General features: G+C 39.2%; 1 protein-coding gene across 3 annotated transcripts in view; it reads left to right on the forward strand.

The window, feature by feature from the left end:
* The window catches only part of CACNB2 (calcium channel, voltage-dependent, beta 2 subunit), a 92,944-nt gene extending 76,248 nt beyond the window's left edge, over positions 1 to 16,696 (forward strand). For 2 of the 3 annotated variants that reach the window (XM_009887125.1, XM_009887127.1), the window contains exons 10-13: positions 8,381 to 8,532; positions 9,248 to 9,343; positions 10,676 to 10,861; positions 15,611 to 16,696. In XM_009887125.1, the coding sequence (XP_009885427.1) occupies positions 8,381 to 8,532; positions 9,248 to 9,343; positions 10,676 to 10,861; positions 15,611 to 16,099 (923 nt within the window). In that variant the 3' untranslated portion in view covers positions 16,100 to 16,696. Of the gene's footprint in view, positions 1 to 8,380; positions 8,533 to 9,247; positions 9,344 to 10,675; positions 10,862 to 15,607 lie in introns of all 3 variants that reach the window. The other variant, XM_009887126.1, reaches the window with a different exon arrangement.
* Positions 16,697 to 18,811: the final 2,115 nt, after the last annotated feature.

Raw genomic sequence — 18,811 nt, forward strand, 5'->3', positions numbered from 1 at the left:
ACCCAAACCTTTTTCTTGTTGCTTCTGTGTATGTTACACTTGTTATAACCTTACCTCATGCTGTATGCTTTGTACAAGAACCTGATTGTCTTGGCTTTTTCCATTCTTTGCTTCATTAATGCTCTCCCTATCCAGATGTTTTGGGTATGTATACAAGCTTGCAAATTACTTTTCCTGCTGTTTTGTGTTCCGTGCTTTATTGTACCTCACAGAATCACCGTGTGTTTCTCATAACTGGCTCACTGACAGACAAAAGCCAATCCTGTACTGTATTGCTAAGTATTTCTTTTAGAAAATCTTGCTGGTTTTCCTTATTTATTTTCAAGTAATTCTAAAAATAAAGTTTAGATTGACAAGTGAACACTAAAGATTAGGTTTTCCACTGTACATTGCTAAGGTATGTGCACCTAATCTGCGTATTCTAACACAGACGTGAATGCTGATGTAAAATATGTCATTGTCTGTATGGTAAGTCCATTGCAGTCAAATGGCTGTGAAGCTTTTTATTTGCTTTCTACGTGCATATGCAGCAACCTGTCAGACATTACCTGCACCCAATTTGCATGTGCAATTGAGTGCCTACCTTTGCAAAGTAGTCTGTAGAAAAAATGTATAGAGCTCCCGTTCACATCATTAGGTTGATATCCCAGAGTTTTGTTTTCTGAAAATGAAACATAAATGCTTAAAGAAAAAGTATTGGATTATCAGTGCAAATTTCAGCCTTGTGTTTTTATTTTCTTGATATCTGTGTGAAAAGCCAGTTGAATGATTGAAACTATGGTAACAATTTATTTTATATATACACATTTTATATATGAGATATAAATTATTTTACGTATATATATTATACATTATATATATGATCATGTTATTATGTATTCTCCACGTTTGGTAATTTAATGATAGTTGTTGTATATGATGAGTTTCAAGTAAATGCTTCCCTGACTATAAATTAAAAAGAAACTTAAAAGAATGCTAGCTAAGCCTCAGAAAAATGCTCCCCTACTTACAGAGGCCGTGGAACAGGAATGTAAAATTGGGATTTGACCAAAAGTGTATTTCCATTCCAAAGTCTCAAGGATCTAATATAGTTCAAAGAGAACAAAAAAGGTGTTCAATGTGTTATGGAAAATCCTGGTTGTCCCTTTATCAAGATAGCTGGGATAAATGTCCAAAACTCTGACTTGCAGGCGTTAAATCCTCAAATGGGGTAAAGAAATCTGCTAAACTCTCAAATGGGGTAAAGAAATCTGCTAAGCTTGAAGCTGCCTCGAACCAGAATGCTGTAATATAGCAGCCAAGAGCTTTTGGGTTATCATGAGAATGTGGCTACACACCTTTTTACCCACAGGTGGGGAAAGAGTGGCATGAAGATCCTGAACCTGTTGTAATTTATCAGCCTCATGTGTCTTAAGATGCTCTTTTATCCTGCTGGCCCAGCCTTGATTTTGTTAACATCTAAGGTCAGACTCTCTCTAATGAATTTTCCAGGTAGTTCTGCATTAGAAGTTTGGTACTAACTTTCCAATATTCTAACTTATGAATACTTTTTTTGATATACTATTAGCAAAGTATTTTAATGAAAATTCCTCAGTGCTTCCAAAGGACATAAGGAGAAAAAAATAATTCTTGATTTCTGTAAATTAGAAATAGCTCTCAGCAACATGTCACTATATTTTGTCATGGTACTGCACTGAAATGCATATGATTGATAACTATCTTGAAACAAAGCGTGTGCTATAAAAAAACAACATAGCAATGTGTTAGAATGATTTTTGAAAGTCACAGATATCTGTATAATAACTAAGATACCTGGATAGGTGAATCAAGTATTTTTAGCGAGTTAGCTGTTTGCTTAAGAATACAGTTTGCTTCCCATCAAATTATTCACACCTGTAGGTTGAATTGATCCATTATTTTTTCTTTCTCCTAGGCTTATGGAACTGATAAAAAATTGGCATCTGTGTCCTCATTTTATCCAAGACTAAGGGTTTGGGTTGTTCAACCAGAATGCCAAGAAATCTGGGTTCATTTCTGCTCTCTGCTAAAAGAGGCATGAACTCATAATTTCCATTGCCATGACAGGCCTATGATCACCTTTATGATGGTTGTCAGTCGGTCCTGCTGAGTCCTACACGCTTTGAATGATAATTAAACTTTCCCTGGAGAAAAAACTGGAATCCACGTGTTTCTCCTCCCACTCCAAGCATCAGGCGACAGAGTCAGTATCTCTCCCACTCAGTGAATACGCAAATGTTTTGCGAGTGGCACACCGTCAGCAGGAGGAGTCGAATAGCCAGTAATGGAGTGGTTCTGCATCCTATCCATGAGAAAGGCTGAGCATTTTTATTTATGTTTGTTCTGAATAAAACAACGAACCTAGGGGAACGCTTACTTAGCGTCTGTGTATGGACCAGAGCTGTAAAAGCCTATGGGCTGCGCTGAGTAATGAGGCATGGTGCAGAAATACTCAAGTTAGTGCCAGCATGACCCGACGATACCCGTTATGAACTATGCAGAGACACTTGCTTGCTCCCCTGGGCAAAATAAATGTCAGACTGCTTCTTTGCCCAACCTTACTATCCCAATTACTTGCTAACAGAGCGTAGGGGAGCTTAATGATGGACGCAGTGCTGTGCTGCTGCAGGGCACCTGGAGCGGCTGCCGTTCTACCTGACACAGTTGTCTCAGTGCAGCTCTCCCCTGTGCAGCACTTATCCACTCGTGTTTCTGCTGCAATCCACTGATTTCAAGCTTTTCTATTCATAGGCAGTTAAAATTTACTTCCAGTTTAAACCTGGCGTAAGAAGCATCATTCCGTGAATGCTATTGTTTTGCTAGCCCAGAGAAATAGGGGAGGAAGTAGGCATTTTCATGTGCTGTTTAGTATTTTTAAATGACACTATCTGTTTTGTATTTTCACATAATTACAGTATTGCATTTCAGGAGACGTTAGTCCATTATAAATAGATCTTGGTTATGGTGAGGTTTCCAAACATCCCATTGTATCTGTAAATACCACTTGGATGCGTGTGTGTATTCAAGGCCATCTGAGTTCTGTCTACACGGAGCCTCAGCAGGCAGAAAGAGGAACCCCCTGTTTTCCCGCAGCACCTCACCCCACAGCTCCCCTCCAGCGGAGCCCAGGCGGCAGTGCCAGGTGGAGCAGCAGGCATGCTCCTCTCCTTTCTGCCTTATCCCTCACAGGAGCCCCATCTGTTAGGCATGAGTAACACATGCAGCCACTTTCCCTGGAAAATATTGTCATCCTCCCACTCCCACCCTCCCCTTTTTATGTAACAAGCGAGTGGCTAAGGCATTTGGTTGAGACCAGTGAAATGTAAGTATATTCACAAACTACATTTATGTTAGAAATTTGATTAAAACACCTGTAATCCAGGTATCTTCTGGCCCATTGCCTGAGGACTAAGCTAGAGCATTTATTCCTTCTTACTTCCTTATATTCCTCTCCAAGACTTTTCCCCTCTCAGCCAGGTAGGCTGGAGTGGAGGCTCAGAGCCTTCTGCTCCCCAGCACTGGAACCGGTGAGGGGTGGGACACCTAATCCTGCTTGGACACCACGAGGCTGAACCTCCCTGGCTGGGGAGGGGATGGAGCCAGCTGTCTTCTGTTCAGCGTGACCCTCTGTTAGCTCCCTGCCTCCCCAGAGCAGCCTTGGTGCTCAAGGGGAGGAAAGGGTAAGATGAGAAGAAAGAGGCCAAGCACTTACATACATGTAGGGTTTCTTACTGGCTTGTTCCGGACTGCTCACACGCCATGTAGCTTTCTGGATCACCCTCGGTAGCATCTTGGTCTCTCCGCTTTGTATACAGCGAGCACAGGCGTCTAATGTAGTCTAGGAATGCCTGCTGTGGCCAAGTACCTGCATTCTGGTTAGTGTAATACCCGATGTAGACACTTCTGTGGTGATTTTGCCCAGAATACAAGAATGTGCATACGCACACATGCTCAAATTTTAAATTTTAATTCGTGAATTCTGTCAGTCAAGCTCATAATTTACTTCTTAATCAAGAGGTGTGTGGGCACATCTCAATAGTCATCACTTCCTTTTTGTTTTTCTTTTTTCATTTTCTTAGATTTCAGATATGACCTTTATCTATTTCTCAGCTGTTTTTTTGGTGCAATGCTTTCTATGTGCTTTTAAGGCACTGGGGATAGATAGCACGTTTGTTTCTAATGCCTTTGTTTTGGAATTCCTGAGGCTGCCTTAATCTTCTCGTTTCTTTAATTATGTTCATGTAATTTAGTGATTAATTATTTTGAAGTAAGTGTGCTTGTATAAAAGAATTAGCATAAGGAAAATCATGGCCACTGATTTCTGTTCTCTTTAATTTATAAATTTATTTGAAAGCCATTTGTGCAAGGTGTTGCCAATCATTTTTATATGACACGCATTGACATAGGTATGTTTTTTTCATGCTATGCATCTGTAATATCAGGAGCTCTGTTTAGAAAAAGAGAACACTTCATCTCTTGGGCTGTTGCAGTCCAAGTAATAATTTACAAATCTGTTTCTATGAACAAAGCAGTGCCACCAATACTAGGATATTAAAGTCATACTGTACTCAGTTGACAATATGTGAACGTCACTGTTCCTGGTGAAGAACAAAACCTCTTTGCTGCGTATAACCGATATTTTATGGTTTCTAATTTGGCCTTTGCAGGCCAGAAGCATGTGCATTTTGCATTGCAGCCCCATCACAAAATTGCTGTCTCCTCAGTGTCTTCCTAAAACATAGTGCTGATGTAGCCACTGCTCTGTCATGTTGGGTCTCCCAGTGACTTCTGGCTGCTATGGATGCTTTCTGCCCAGGTTTGAAGGAGGGTTGCGTTTCTCCGACTATGTAGAGTAGAGAATGTCCTTTTAGCATGGCATTGTCTAAGTGACCCTAAATTCCACCATAGTTCATCTTGTTATTAGTGAATTGACATAGATGCAGTGCAGCACTGCTGTGTTTTTGCCTTTACTTTAGGTGAGATTATTGTAATGAACTGTTAAAGATTTTTGCTTGAAATTCACTTGTAAGGACTAACTGGTGTAAAGAATATTTGTCTGCCCTATAATGGGATGAGCCATTTACTTGTGCTGTCATTGCACTGAATTTCTATTCATTTCAGTGTACAGTAGGGATACTTGGAATTAATATATGTGAGTAAGTTTAAATGTGCAATATTTAAAGTTGGCTGGGAGATGTGTACTTCTTGTTTCTTAGAGTTGACCCCCTATTGTATGGAATAAACAGCTGAGTGCTCCTGTCATTTAAAATATGTTCCCTTTCTGATTACCGAGGAGGCCATACCAAATAGATTGTGAGGGCCACTTTAAAATTTGATAGCTTATTTCTGCTTTTGAGCGTTGTAGTCAGGCTGCCAGCATTTCATGATGATTGTCACAGTAGATATCATTATGTTTATGCCTTTCATTATGATTGGCAAATATAATTTATTGGAGTTAACTGTTATAGCCACACTGTTATGCCTCTTCAGTACATCAGAAGGGACATTATTATAAATAGATGATATTCATGGAGGTGGGAAGATTGCTAAGTTATTACTGTGCTGCTTTGAAGATACTGCACTGTCATTGTTCTCAGCTGCCTATTTTAACTACCAGTGACATCTGTGTTGCTATCCCCACACGACATTGAGGGTTCTTTGCTTACTTCAGTCAAAAGTCTGAGAGAAAATTTGTGTTGGGAAAGAATCCTTACAGGTATAGAATTTATTTTTTGAGACATGTTGCTACATAAAGATGAAAGCCAAAGCTGCAGCAGTAGATAGAGTCTTTTCATCTAATAAGAGAAGCTACTATTATTTAAGTAATTGCAACAATCTTATGTGTAGTATAAGGTTAGAATACAAGGAAGATTTCAAGCAAAATGCAGGTTTTTCCAGAAGCCAAAGAAGTACTCTGAGGGATGGGAGATCAGGACCTGCTCAGCAATCTCTGTGGCATTTTTTCCAGCCATTCTTGACTGGAGAGGTAGAGGCATAACATACTAGTTCATCAACTGTGCAGCATAGTTCCTTGAACTTTTCTCCTATACCCAAGTTAAGAAAAATAAATACCGAAATACTTTTTAATTGATGGAAAAGATATCTCTCCATCTTTTGACTCCGGTGGAAACTATTGGTTCATAGGACCATAGTTACTTGCAGTAATTGCCCTGGGTACGTTTCACAATAGAAGATACCCTGAGGCACACTCTGCCCTGTCAAAGGGTTGTTTCAAAGAGTATAGCAGGAAATGCAGTTCTCAGAGATGTATTCTATACTGGCAGAAAAGTGCCTCCAGCAGTGTAGCAAATACTGCTTCCCCAGACAAAATTTTGATACACTAGCAAAAAGACAGATTTTGCTGGTTATAAATTGTCTTGAACAAGGGTTTTTAGCAGTCTGGAATGGTCTTAAAATGATACATTAACTGATATTGTTATTCTGACTGAAGTGTTGAGCCTGGTTTGAAATTGCAGGAAAGCAATCCAAACTCATCATCAGAACAGTATGACAAATTATCTCTGATATGTTTATTCTAGTTGTCATTTGGACTTAAATTAGGAATAGACTATCGACTCTCTTCTACTAAATCGCTGAGACAATGGAATTTAGTCATTCCAACAATATTTCTATGTAACGAAGTTGCAGAAAATGTAATCATGAATGTGCCAAGAAGCATCAGAAGTTGTCTTCAAAAATGTGGTCCTTATTCAGACAGCAGCTGGGCCACAGTGCTTTTATCGACAAGCAGGAAAGCGCACACCGGTGCTTTCCATACCAGCACGCCATGCACATCTCGCAATGTTCTCTGCTGTAAAAGACTGATTGGCATGTACAAAGCCAAAATTGAAGATAACTACAAACAGATGGAGGTGATCTCTAATAGATCCAAAACAATGTCAACCTCCTCCAATAGGGAGTATCATATATAGAGTTTCTGACAGCCATTTAAGATGTTACTTCATTTATAAAATGATTGTAGTAGTCACCTATTGATTTGGAACCCAAAGACTTTGAGCTAAATGGAGAATAGCTGGGATGCTTTGCTCTCTCTTGAAAATTTTGCAACCCTATGGTACCAAATTTATTCAGTTGCTATTCTAAGATAACAAAAATCAATCTCTTCACACCTCTTGAAAGAGACCATTTGCTATAGAAAACTCTCTCTATCCAGATCAGATAGGCTGTGTTTTCAAGCAAATGTAACGCTTGTGCCAGCATAATAGATAAAATGCTGGTGGTGTAATTTCAAGAAACTCTCTAATAAATCAGGTTTTGGTACCTCCTGTTCACATTTAAGTTTCTGTTGGTTATCTTCTGATATTTACTTTGAATGTGCTGCATATCTAATCTGGTTTTGGTTCATGGAGTGTGCGCAACCTTTAAAGGGAAACCTATATGAATTAAAATCTTGTCTGGCTCTATAACTTTCTTTATAGACTTGGACAAATCACCCAACTTCTGTAATTTCTCTGTGAAGTCAGCCTATAGCAAGATTTGAGCAGGAAAATGTGATTCCATTTCAAGGACGATTTTGCTATAATAAGATTTAGTTTTGTTTCATTGGGGAATGAAGACAGTTTCTATACCACTTGTGAAAGCGGAAGCAGTCCATCTGTCTTGGAGAGGTTTGCCCTGGAAACTACTGCTGAGGAGCTGGCAGCATGAGTTACCAGAAGACAAAATGATTTTTTCTGGGACAATCACCTTTCCGGAACCCCTGATGTTGTGAGGAGGATACCATAGCATTATTTGGATTATTGAATTATTTTTTTTTTAAACGTTTTAGACATAGTAATCAAATTTTTAACATGGTTCCATACTGAGGCCAGTATATGAAGGAAATTCTGTTTTCCAGAGCTTTGATAAGTTGAAGTAAGTGGAGAAACAGGAGCTTCTCCTAATATAGACACCTCAGTATGTCTTAATGCATATCTCAGTCTCTCCACTTTGAGCAAATTGATTACTACATAAGATTAAAGTCCGAGTTTAATTTATTTACATGTAGGAAATAATGGCATAGTAAGATTACCATGTGATGCAGCAGGCATTCTTACCCCTTTTTTTTTTTTTGTTACATACGTGGACTGGGGTCTTGTAATAAAGTGTCTCTCTATGCTGGGACTGCAGGAGGCAGTGGGTGTGGGAGATGCAGGCAGTGCTGCCTGCAAAGGCAACAAATTGGAGGCAAAATGCTCTCGTTAACATTACATTCATTTCCCTAGCGTGCCAGGGACGTGCACAGCTAACAATTTCTGCCAACCTGAGGAGGAGCAACACACCAGTCTACAACATTTTTACATTTCTTAAAACTAATTGCCTTTTAATATTTTCCTAAGTCTAATTTTCTCCTTATCTGCAGCTGAAGTTCAAAGTGAAATTGAACGGATTTTTGAATTAGCAAGGACACTGCAGTTGGTAGTTCTTGATGCTGATACCATTAACCACCCAGCTCAACTAAGCAAAACCTCTCTGGCTCCCATAATAGTATACGTAAAGATTTCTTCTCCTAAGGTAAATATTTTACTGATATTCATGCTGTTTCATTTCCCCCCCCTTTTTTTGGTCTTAAATGCAGATAATCACATGTCCTCATTAAAGTTCAGAGCTATATATTGTTATTGCTTTCCTTTGGATGGTGAAATACTATTAATTAAAAAAGGACCTTAGCTCTGGTGTTAGCAAAACCCATTTTGGAAAAGATGCTGTAGCTCCAATGGTTTTTGAAATTGGGATTGTGCTTTTAATATCAGTAACGTAAGTAATACTAGCAGTTTGTTAAATCGAAACAATACAGAAATTAAAGATTTTCACATAATGGATGTCAGACTGATCGGTAAACTTTAACATCTCCTGGTAACGTGCTTTTTCATTCTGTGAAAAAAACCTGCACAGACCTTGTGAAGAGGGATTTGAAAGAGAAGAAGGAATTATGGGAAAAGAACTCATGAGAACAATTAAAGAATTTCAACTTAGAAGCAAATAAAACCAGAAGCAGCAGAGGAAAATGGGGAACTTTTTAGTGCTCGTAAGAGGAAAGGAGGTGTTGGGAAGTAAATGAAAATTAGCTTGTTCTGGATGTAAACAGCATGGGAAATGCTCCTGAAGCCAGCAAATGAAGAATTTGATCTGCTCAAGTGGACAGTTAAAAGTATAAACATTTTAAGTGATTATATATGTACATTAAGTCCAAACCTGTTCACTTTTATTATTGTCTTATTTTTTACAGGTTTTACAGAGGTTAATAAAGTCTCGAGGGAAATCTCAGGCCAAACACCTTAATGTTCAGATGGTGGCAGCTGATAAACTGGCACAGTGTCCTCCGGTGAGTTACTGTTAATTTATGTCTGATCTTTGAAAGGTGCCTTTCCCTTGAAGCACGAGGTTAATTACATAATTTCTGGGAATGTTTGCCCTCTTCTGGCCATATTTCACTATTGCTTTTTTGCAGAACGTCTCCTGAGGTCTCAGGGCTCTGCACAAGGGTGCGGGGCAAACCAGTCCTAGTCACAAGCAGTTATTAGGGTGTGTGCTGAATACATTTACTGCTCAAACAAGCTGAGCATTTGTTTTACTTGAGAAATCTTTTGGGGTTAATGATCTAAAAATGAACCCTCTTAGTGACTGTGCTTTATCTCTGGCAGTTTAAGTTTAGGCTGGTGGTTTGTGTAGCTCCCCTTGGGAATATGTCACCACAGCCCACCGCTGTTGACGTTCTTGGTCACAGTTGTGGGGTACTGTGCAGCTGAGAGTTCTGCAGTTATTCTGCTGGTGTGCACTGAAGCAAATTCTTTCAGCTTCCACCTATAAAGTGGAGATGATGAGACCCCAGCTGTGTTTTATACATGGCAAGCATTATTGCCTGCATACTTGACTGTCAAGAGTATGGGTAAGAGACCAGAAGATGAAGGTTCAGTTCAGTTGCAGATATGGGAATTTGCTTTAGTTACGGAGTTGAGTGAGGGGGATGTTTTCACCATTTAAGTTCAGGCATCTCAGTTAAGAGACTAGTCTTCTCAGGTCCCCAAGAAATCAATGCTAGAGACCTGCATAGGCTCTCAAAGCTGCCTTCAGAACTTCTGTCTCCCTGCCCAGGGAGGGATCAGAGGAAACTCACCTCCTAACTTGAGATGCCTAAGATTAGATCATGTGACTAATACCTAATATTCGTACAACACTTGAAAACTGGATGATCTGTATTACTTGTGTTTCTTAATGTTATTAGTTACTGCGTTTAGTTTGTCTTAGTTTTCTCTTAGTTATTCTAGATATAGGGAGTGAATCCCTTTTCTCGCCATTCCATATTGTTCCAATAGCTAAAAACTTCAATATTTAACTTTCATTCTGGATATTTGAGTTTTAAGATTTGTTCAAGTTGCCTCTTCCTGTCTTCATTGACTGTTTGTGCATTACTAAGTGGAAGTCAGGAGGACTTCCTTTAGCAAGTGTAACCTTAGTGCTAGTTATGATTGCTGTCTTTTGTATCAATTGCATTTAAAAAAAAAAACAAAAAACCAAACCCAAAAGGGTGAAATATCTTGACATAAGTATTATAAATGTAGTTCATTTTTGATGAATGACAAGTCTGGTCATCAATGTCTGTAGCTGACCTGCCTTTAGCTGGTGGTTATTCTCACTAAAACCTTTCCTTTATCAGGAAATGTTTGATGTAATTCTTGATGAGAACCAGCTTGAAGACGCTTGTGAGCACCTTGCTGACTATTTGGAAGCCTACTGGAAGGCCACACATCCACCCAGCAGCAATCCTCCTAACCAGCTTCTCACTCGCACACTTGCAACAGCCACTCTTCCTATTAGCCCAGGTCCAAATATTAATTTACAGGTACAGTTTTTATGCCATTTCTTTGGGTTTTTTTTCTATCAACTTCTTTCTCTTCCAAAGCACAGTGGTAGTCTGATATTAGAATATGCTGAATATGTCTTACTGTTGTTGATAGAGCAAGAGCTTTTTCAGTAGACATTCACCCATTTTCAGCACAAAAAGCAAATACAGGCACAGTATTGTTACGGCTATTGTATTCACAGTAGCATGTGTTTGCATATTGACTAGGGGGCTGGTTTTGATTCCAAGGGCTAAGCCAGCCTGACTGAAAACATATGGTGATGTGAAGTAGAATACTTAAGATTTCATTGTGCCCAGGACACCACTGTGCCGGTAATATGTGTACCAGCCACAAGCATTTTTACAGCTGGCCATATGTAATCCAATCAGAGGAATAAAACTGGGCTAATACTGTGCACGTTACAGCCTCTGGTAACTCCCTGACTGATGGGCACAGTATCGCTAATAGGCAAATCCCAGCCCCAGAGGCCCTGCGTGACAAATTGGGTTATGTGCAGAGCAGATCCACAAATGTTGGAGGGAATCTTTTCCTATCCTCCCACAGGCTATAGAGTTGTAGAGGTTGACAATGACTGACTGTATTAGTGGAGTCTCAAGGTCAAAGTGGCCCTACTGGTGTTTCCTTTGTTCTTTTATTCATTGGCCATTGCTGTGAAAAGTATATACTTCCTTCAAACCAAACTCGTACATAAAACCTGAGTCCCACTGCACATTGTGCAGAAAGACCTTGAGAGGCAGTATGTTCTGAACAGTGAGGGTACTCTCTAGCAAGCTGGGAAAAACGGGCTTTATTCCCACCTCCGTACTGTCCCGCCTGTTGACTTTGGGCATATTGTGTCCTCTCGTTTCTCCTTCAACTTTTGCTTTGTATAATTGTATCAAGCTTCTCAGCATAAGGAGATACTCTTCCTGGTATACGTGTTGTATGGCATGAAATGAGGTCTTTAAAGATGCTACTTCGTTTTAAACAGTGAGTGACACCTTGAGGCCAAAAAGATCACAGTGGGGCTTAAATAAGATCTGTCCCAGCTCAAATAATGGCTTACTACATCTAAATTTCTACCGAAGTTCCATATAGTACCATAAATTGCATACTTATATCAGTTAGAATTCCTAACTTTGACTACGGAAAATGCCTCTCGTTAGAAAATAAAAAAAAAACAAAACCAACAATCTGCACCCAAATTAAAATGCCAAAGATTTCCTTTTTGTTTTTACGGTCTTGCAAAACAATGTTTTTGTCTCAAATAATTTATTTCCCATTAGAAGACCACAGCCTTGACAGGTTTGTTCTTTAACAAGACCAATTACTTCAGCCGCCTTGCAGGATATCACCTTCTTTTGCTTTCAAAAGCAGTTGCAGGAAAAGAGACTGTAAACCATAGCTCATTTCTGCCTTTTTTTCTGTCCTCAGAGCTGAAACACCCTGAAAAAGTTGTGAGCTGCAAGAATTTCTGAGTATGAAATTCAGTATTGTTGTGTGCAGACTTGCTAGATAAACTTTCTTTGCTTTGTAGACGTGTTTATTATTTTGCTCAAGTTTTTTTTATGCCTTTTGGGTGTGGATTGATATAGTTCACTTACTCATTTTATTAACCACATTCTCTGGAGGAACTACACAGAGTTTTAATAACACTTTTCTGAATGTTGTGCTATCTTCTTACAAATTAACAACTTTTTATTTAAGGACTGAAAATGAGAATGTATTTGCAGTTTCACAGTTTGATTGTAGGTCTACTAATCCAAAAGTGCTAAGGAATGAGGGTCCTTTATGGAACACAGGACTTTTATGTTCCTTTTGTTTCATTTTCCCATGGTACGTTTTCAGCTGACATCTCAAACCTGAGCCTGTCACCCTTTATTTTCTAATCACGGTGGCTGAACCCATTTTCTCAAAAGTGTTAAGATCCTCTACTTGGAGAATTTAAAGCCTATGTTTCTGCCATTTTTGTGGACTGCTCTGCAGAGATAAACCATACCACCAGCCATTTGGCCTGAAGGGGCCACATCCGTACTGCAAAGCATTTGAGTCATTGTCCCCTGGGTCCAATGCAGCACCCCTTTGCCATGAGATGCAATTGGCTTTTGCGGTTTTTTGGTCCCGGGTGTACATTGTAATGAGAGATTTGTGTTGCCAGCTGCCAGAGTGGTATTTTTATAGCATGATGCTGACTGTGTGCATTGCATGGGGCGAGGTGCTTGAAGGTGTGAGGCCTCCTGGGACTGTTTGAAATTAAGTCGGTGAAGACCATACACTTCCTGCCTATGTGATGGAGAGCTTTGGAGCAAACTGTCCTGAGAACTGTTCTCAGGTTTCCTCTCGTAGGAAAATAGTTGGCGAATTCCAAAAAGAAGACTGGAGCAACCTCACACGCGTATGGTGTGGGCGATTAAGATGGAAATAGGGAGCAAGCCAAATTGACTGTGTGGACACAGACTTCTCTCTCTCTTTTTTCAGCGCTACTTAAACTTCTTTCCGAGGACCCCTACTTATTTGAAATTACAGCCTGGATAATGAAATGGGCTGATCTCAAACTTTCTCCATTTTAGGCAAAAAACCTTGTGAAGTTGGGCCATAAAATTCCTAGACTGTGGAATCTAATCCAATTCAAAGCCCCAATTTGGTTAGGAACCACAAGCCAGATCTGAATCCAGGTTCAAACATTACCTACTCAGTGTCCCTGTAATATATAGGGAAAGTACCTGTCAATGAATTTGCCCATAAATCCCAGTATCCTAACACTGTTCTGAAATTGCAGGTCTTGGTTCTAAATTTGTTGATTGTGCTCCTCCATATGCACTTGTCATAGCAGAGAAGATGCATCTGAGTTTGTAAAAGTAGCATTCCTTTCAAAGCTGCTTCAAATTTTGCATTTATTCTCAAACCACAGCAATGACAGATTTTATTAGTCACAATTATATATAGGTACATACATATTTGGCATTTGATCATATGAGAATTAAAGGGTTTCACATGTGTACCCAGTTTACGTGCCTTAAAAACAGTCATGGTTGTGACCTATTAAAAATGCGTGTACACATCCAAAACAGGCGCTGCTTTCGACTCTTTAGCTTTTTCACTTGATTCCATTTATAATTCACCTCCGTTGAGTCATTTCTGTTCACCTTGAACACATGTATTCATGTTTACAATCACTACATTCCTTTTCTGGCAAATCAGAATCATCTTGAGAATCATAAAAGCAAGAACAAAAAAGAAATTCGACCGCCATCTCTGTTACCTTGTACTCATCTATACCATTTGTTTCAAATTAGGAACACATGGAGCAACCCAGCTAGTCACTGGGAAGTTTACAGAACAAAATGTTGTCTTAGAAAATGACGATTTGTCAAATTTATCAAATCGCTGATTCAAAGCATGTTGCTTTTTAGAAGTTTCTGATAAAATACAGATTTGTTCCCGTCCAATTTCCTGTCATTTTCCTTTTTGGGTTGCTAGGAAACCCACCTGCCAGGATCTGTAGCTGAAGGACAAAATTTCCTGCTTCCCCTAGCTCTTTTCCACAACATAGAAAGACCGAAAGAAGATATGTCCGTGAGCTGCCCTGGAGGCAATCCTTATTTTTAGACAATTCTGAACACAGGAGGGCAAACTTTAGACTAACTTTGATAAATTCAGAGCAGTCTCACAAACAAATGCCTGTATAACTCTCTTAAAACCTACCTTAATTTTGTGCCAGTAGAGGTGATTTTGTCTTGACGTTCTTCACCTCATGTGAGAAGGATAATTCAATTTCACCATAAACTATTTCTTAAAATTTTGCAATTAAGCTTGAAAAATCTTTGGCTGTGGTTTGGGAATAAAAGCATGTTAATGTAATGAAACCCCCAAATGAGTTAAATAATGCCACTTGTTCGTTTTGCAGTGATTTCAAAGCATTATGCTGGTGAAGAGTAGGTTTGATATTACCTGGTAATTTTTATTTCAGTCTTTTAATAGTAGTGGTGTGTTAGGAAATTCTTTAGGTGATAATATCGCTCTCCTCCTGCTTTCCTTGGCAATGGTCTGTATTCTTCAGCTCTTAAAATGATGAGGTCAAAGTTTAATTTTTCATTACCATGAAGAAATCAAATTATTGCTGAGAAAGCCAGAAGGTCAGCGATACTATTAGTATCATAATACAAACTTTATTCATACCAGATTCAATTGCATTTTTTTCTTTAAAAAAAAAAAAAAAAGCTACTCTAAAGGAGCCAAGGTTTTGTACTTTGGTTCTCTGCTGGAATCCACCTCCTCAGTCCTCTAAAATCACTTTCCTACAATGGCTGTTTCCAAGCAGGCATCTGTAAACTCTCAACTGATACCTGCCCTCTCCTGGCATGATACGTCCTCTCCAATTTTTCTGCCCTTTGTCCTGCTTCTGCATGCTCTCTTTTTGTCTGGAGTGTGATAGGCAATTATTGCTAACTGGAATAGCCAGAAACATCACAGGATACGAGAAAGTGTCACACAATAACCCAAGTGCCACTCTCCATTCTCTCCATTCTCTCCATTCCCTAGTTTGTGAAAGGAATTGTTTGTATTATAATACTGACTTTTCAGTAAGTTGAATTCTAACGTTTTTTTTTCCTAGTTTAGATTCAAAGTGGATTGTTGTGTGCTTCAATTTTATTGGTTTCATGATACTTTCTAGTTGAATTTGGTATTGGGGAGGTTTTTAAACATGTACTTCATGTACGTGAACTCACTGCTGGTTGTGATAGCAGGGATCTCAAGGAGACCAGAGGAATGACCATTCGGTCCCTGAACGCAGCGGTTCACAAATTGAAGAGGAAGCACGCGTTGAACCCATCAAGAAATCCCAGCATCGCTCTTCCTCAAGCCAACACCACAACCATCGCAGTGGTGTCAGAGGCCTTTCTAGGCAAGAAACTTTTGACTCAGAAACACAAGACAGCAGAGATTCGGCTTACGTAGAGCCAAAGGAGGACTACTCACACGAGCACGGTGACCACTATGATTCTCACAGGGATCACAATCACAGAGACGAGTCCCACGGGAGCAGTGATCACAGACATAGAGAATCAAGGCATCGCTCAAAGGAGAGGGACCGCGAGCAGGACCACAATGAATGCAACAAACAGCGTAGTCGTCATAAATCAAGGGACCAATATTGTGACAAGGATGGGGAAGTGATATCGAAAAAACGTAATGACGCAGGAGAATGGAACAGGGATGTTTACATCCGTCAGTAACTTTTGCCCCCGGCAGTCTTGTGTTTCTTTGAAGTCTTGTAACAATGCCCCTTGAAAATATCTTTGGGTTCTTCATTGCAGAACATATGGTATCCTTCTGTATGCTGATTTGTATTGCTGTTGCTTGCATAGCAATAGCATGAAATAGAATATTCATATACTTATTTTTCTGGTTAGTGCTATATGAATTAGCGTAGTACAACTGCAGAGCTCCTGATGTTGTACTATGCCATTTTTCAAGCTGTTTTTTGGTAGCTGCCACTTGAACAATATCTGTTGCCATCAAGGTGGTGTTAGTGTTTTTTAAAAAAAGGTACATTTGATGTTTAATAACTTCCCGTGTATTGAGCAAGCCAGAATCAGCACATAAAAAAAATCTAAAACTTTTTGTCTGCTCTGATCTTTAATTTGTATGCACTTGATTTGCATATTGATTTAAGAGCCACTATCTGTTGCTTATACCTCTGGTGGACTCCATTTGAAGACAGAATTGAGTCTTGCCTTACAGCCAGGGGATCATAAAGTCAGAATCTATTTTCTATGTACTGGTACTGTGTACTGTATATACAGTTTATAAATGTTATTTCTGCAGACACCTTCTTACTATATAAGTTTGATCACACTGTTTTAGAGTCCTAATGCCAAGTCAGCAGATTTGCTTTTGAATTACTGGCAACTGGAACTAGCCTCATTTAGGAAATCTGTAACAGTGTTCAACCTAAATACTTTTTCTTCTGTAGCAGAAAGCTTATTGTAAATACGAACGAGTGCTTGAGATAAAGGGTCTAACTCTTATACCTTACACTGTCCTTGCAAACCCGATTTTGCATTTTAAATTTACGGGAAAGATAACGAACTTACCACTCTAAATTATTCTTCTCTGTACAGGTCACAAAATTGCAATGGACGCGGCTTAATTTTTGTTCTATCGCCAGAGTACTAGAGCACACATGACAGAGGTGTGTATGTGCGTGGGTGGGGGGTGGATGGGCGGACGTGTGCACGTGCACGTGAGGCAGCGCAGCGTGAGAATCTACTGAAGAAAACAAAGATTACTCAAACGCCCAACAAGCCTGTTTCTTCGTTCTGTCTATTAATTTAAAAATCCAAATTGCAGTCAGGGAATACGAGGGAGTTTACCGACCCAGGTAATTGAGAAAGCATAAATCTGCTGGCTCTTTGTTGAGACTTCAGGAGAGTAAAACCAGGCAAATGTTACTGTGAGTGTTTCACTGGAAATGTAAAATCTTTGTGTTTTAGAGTATTTGTTTTAGTAAGAAAAGTTTACACAGCTTGTGGAGAGTTATTTTGTTGGAAAATAAATTTTTGTAGCTTCTCCACTTTTTCTACACTTGCCAATTCCTCTGCATTCCCACTTTGCAGCCAGCGCACTGTTTTTCCTTCACCTAAACTGTTGTGCTGCTGGGGAGAGTTAGAAAAAGGACTGTGACAAAATACTCAGTTATGAGCTTGCTAGAGAAAACTGCATTGAAATCAAAGGGAGCGAACAGAGTTCGTTTTGCATTGAACACCTGTTGCACTGGTAAGTGGGGGGAAATTCACTCTTAATTTGACGACAGGTTCCATACCCTTGCCTAGTGTAAAAGCTGTTCCGCATCACAGATAGTCTTTGTAGGAACTGTATGAATGAAATACTTTTTGTATTTCACTGTAAATAGCACATTATATAAAGACTGTAGGGGGCTAATAATTAATTTAGCTGGAAGCTCTTTTTATTTATTATTTTAATTCTGGAAATATCAGCATTGCCTGATTTTGAATATCATTTTAGTGAAATGGGTAAGATATACGGCAGGTGCATGTTTTCTCCAGTCTCCTGTTCCAGCAGCCAAGCAATTCAGTTTAACTCCCTTATACTTTGTCCTCTCTCTCCCGCCCCTCTCCCTGATGCTTTATATGCATTTTTTACACCACCACAAGAGTGTGAAATTCTGCTGTCAGGTATCTGGCTATTCCTCCCAGTGCTGCTGACTGTTGTGGTTATTCAAGGGTAGTATTTGGCTCAAAGGATGAATTGTGGGGAAGACGAGGAAAAGGGTATTTTTCTAGACACAGAATTTTCAGAATTTTTCTAAACGACACTAAAAGACTTTGTAGACAAAGGAAGCATAGGTAAGTAGACCCGTTGTATTACTAAGTGGATATATAAGACTATATAAACAGTGGGTTTTGATATGGGAGGATTTTCAGGGTATCAGGGGAAAATGACATTGAAAGACTTTGTTGTTTGAATCATATCAGATCACATGTAAATGGAAAGAAAAGGTATATTGTTTTGCTCTATATAGCCTGGCTTTAGCTATTTTTCCAACTTCAGTAGACGCGGTTGCTCCCTGCAACATGACAGCTATGTCCTCCAAGAAGTGATCTATGGATTCGACTTCAATACTTTGAATTTTTTTGTTGCTGTTCTCTTTTCTTAACTTTTGCTCCAGAGACTTTATTTTCCACCTTTCTTAAAGTATTTTTTTAAGGAGTGTTTGGCAGAATTTCAAAGCACTGAGTAGTGTATGAAAACCGTGGAGTAGGTAGTCACGTATAGACAAATAAACAAGAAAATAAAAAGCATAGTCCAAGCCCTAGTATTAAGTATGGCCTATATATTGATTTATGGAATATAAACATCTTATCACAAAAAAGGCACGTCCCAATCCAGCTAATGAAAGAATTGTGTTTTGTATAGTACTACTA

The sequence above is a fragment of the Charadrius vociferus genome, unplaced genomic scaffold (assembly GCF_000708025.1).
Source record: "Charadrius vociferus isolate BGI_N301 unplaced genomic scaffold, ASM70802v2 scaffold126, whole genome shotgun sequence".
Lineage (NCBI taxonomy): Eukaryota > Metazoa > Chordata > Aves > Charadriiformes > Charadriidae > Charadrius > Charadrius vociferus.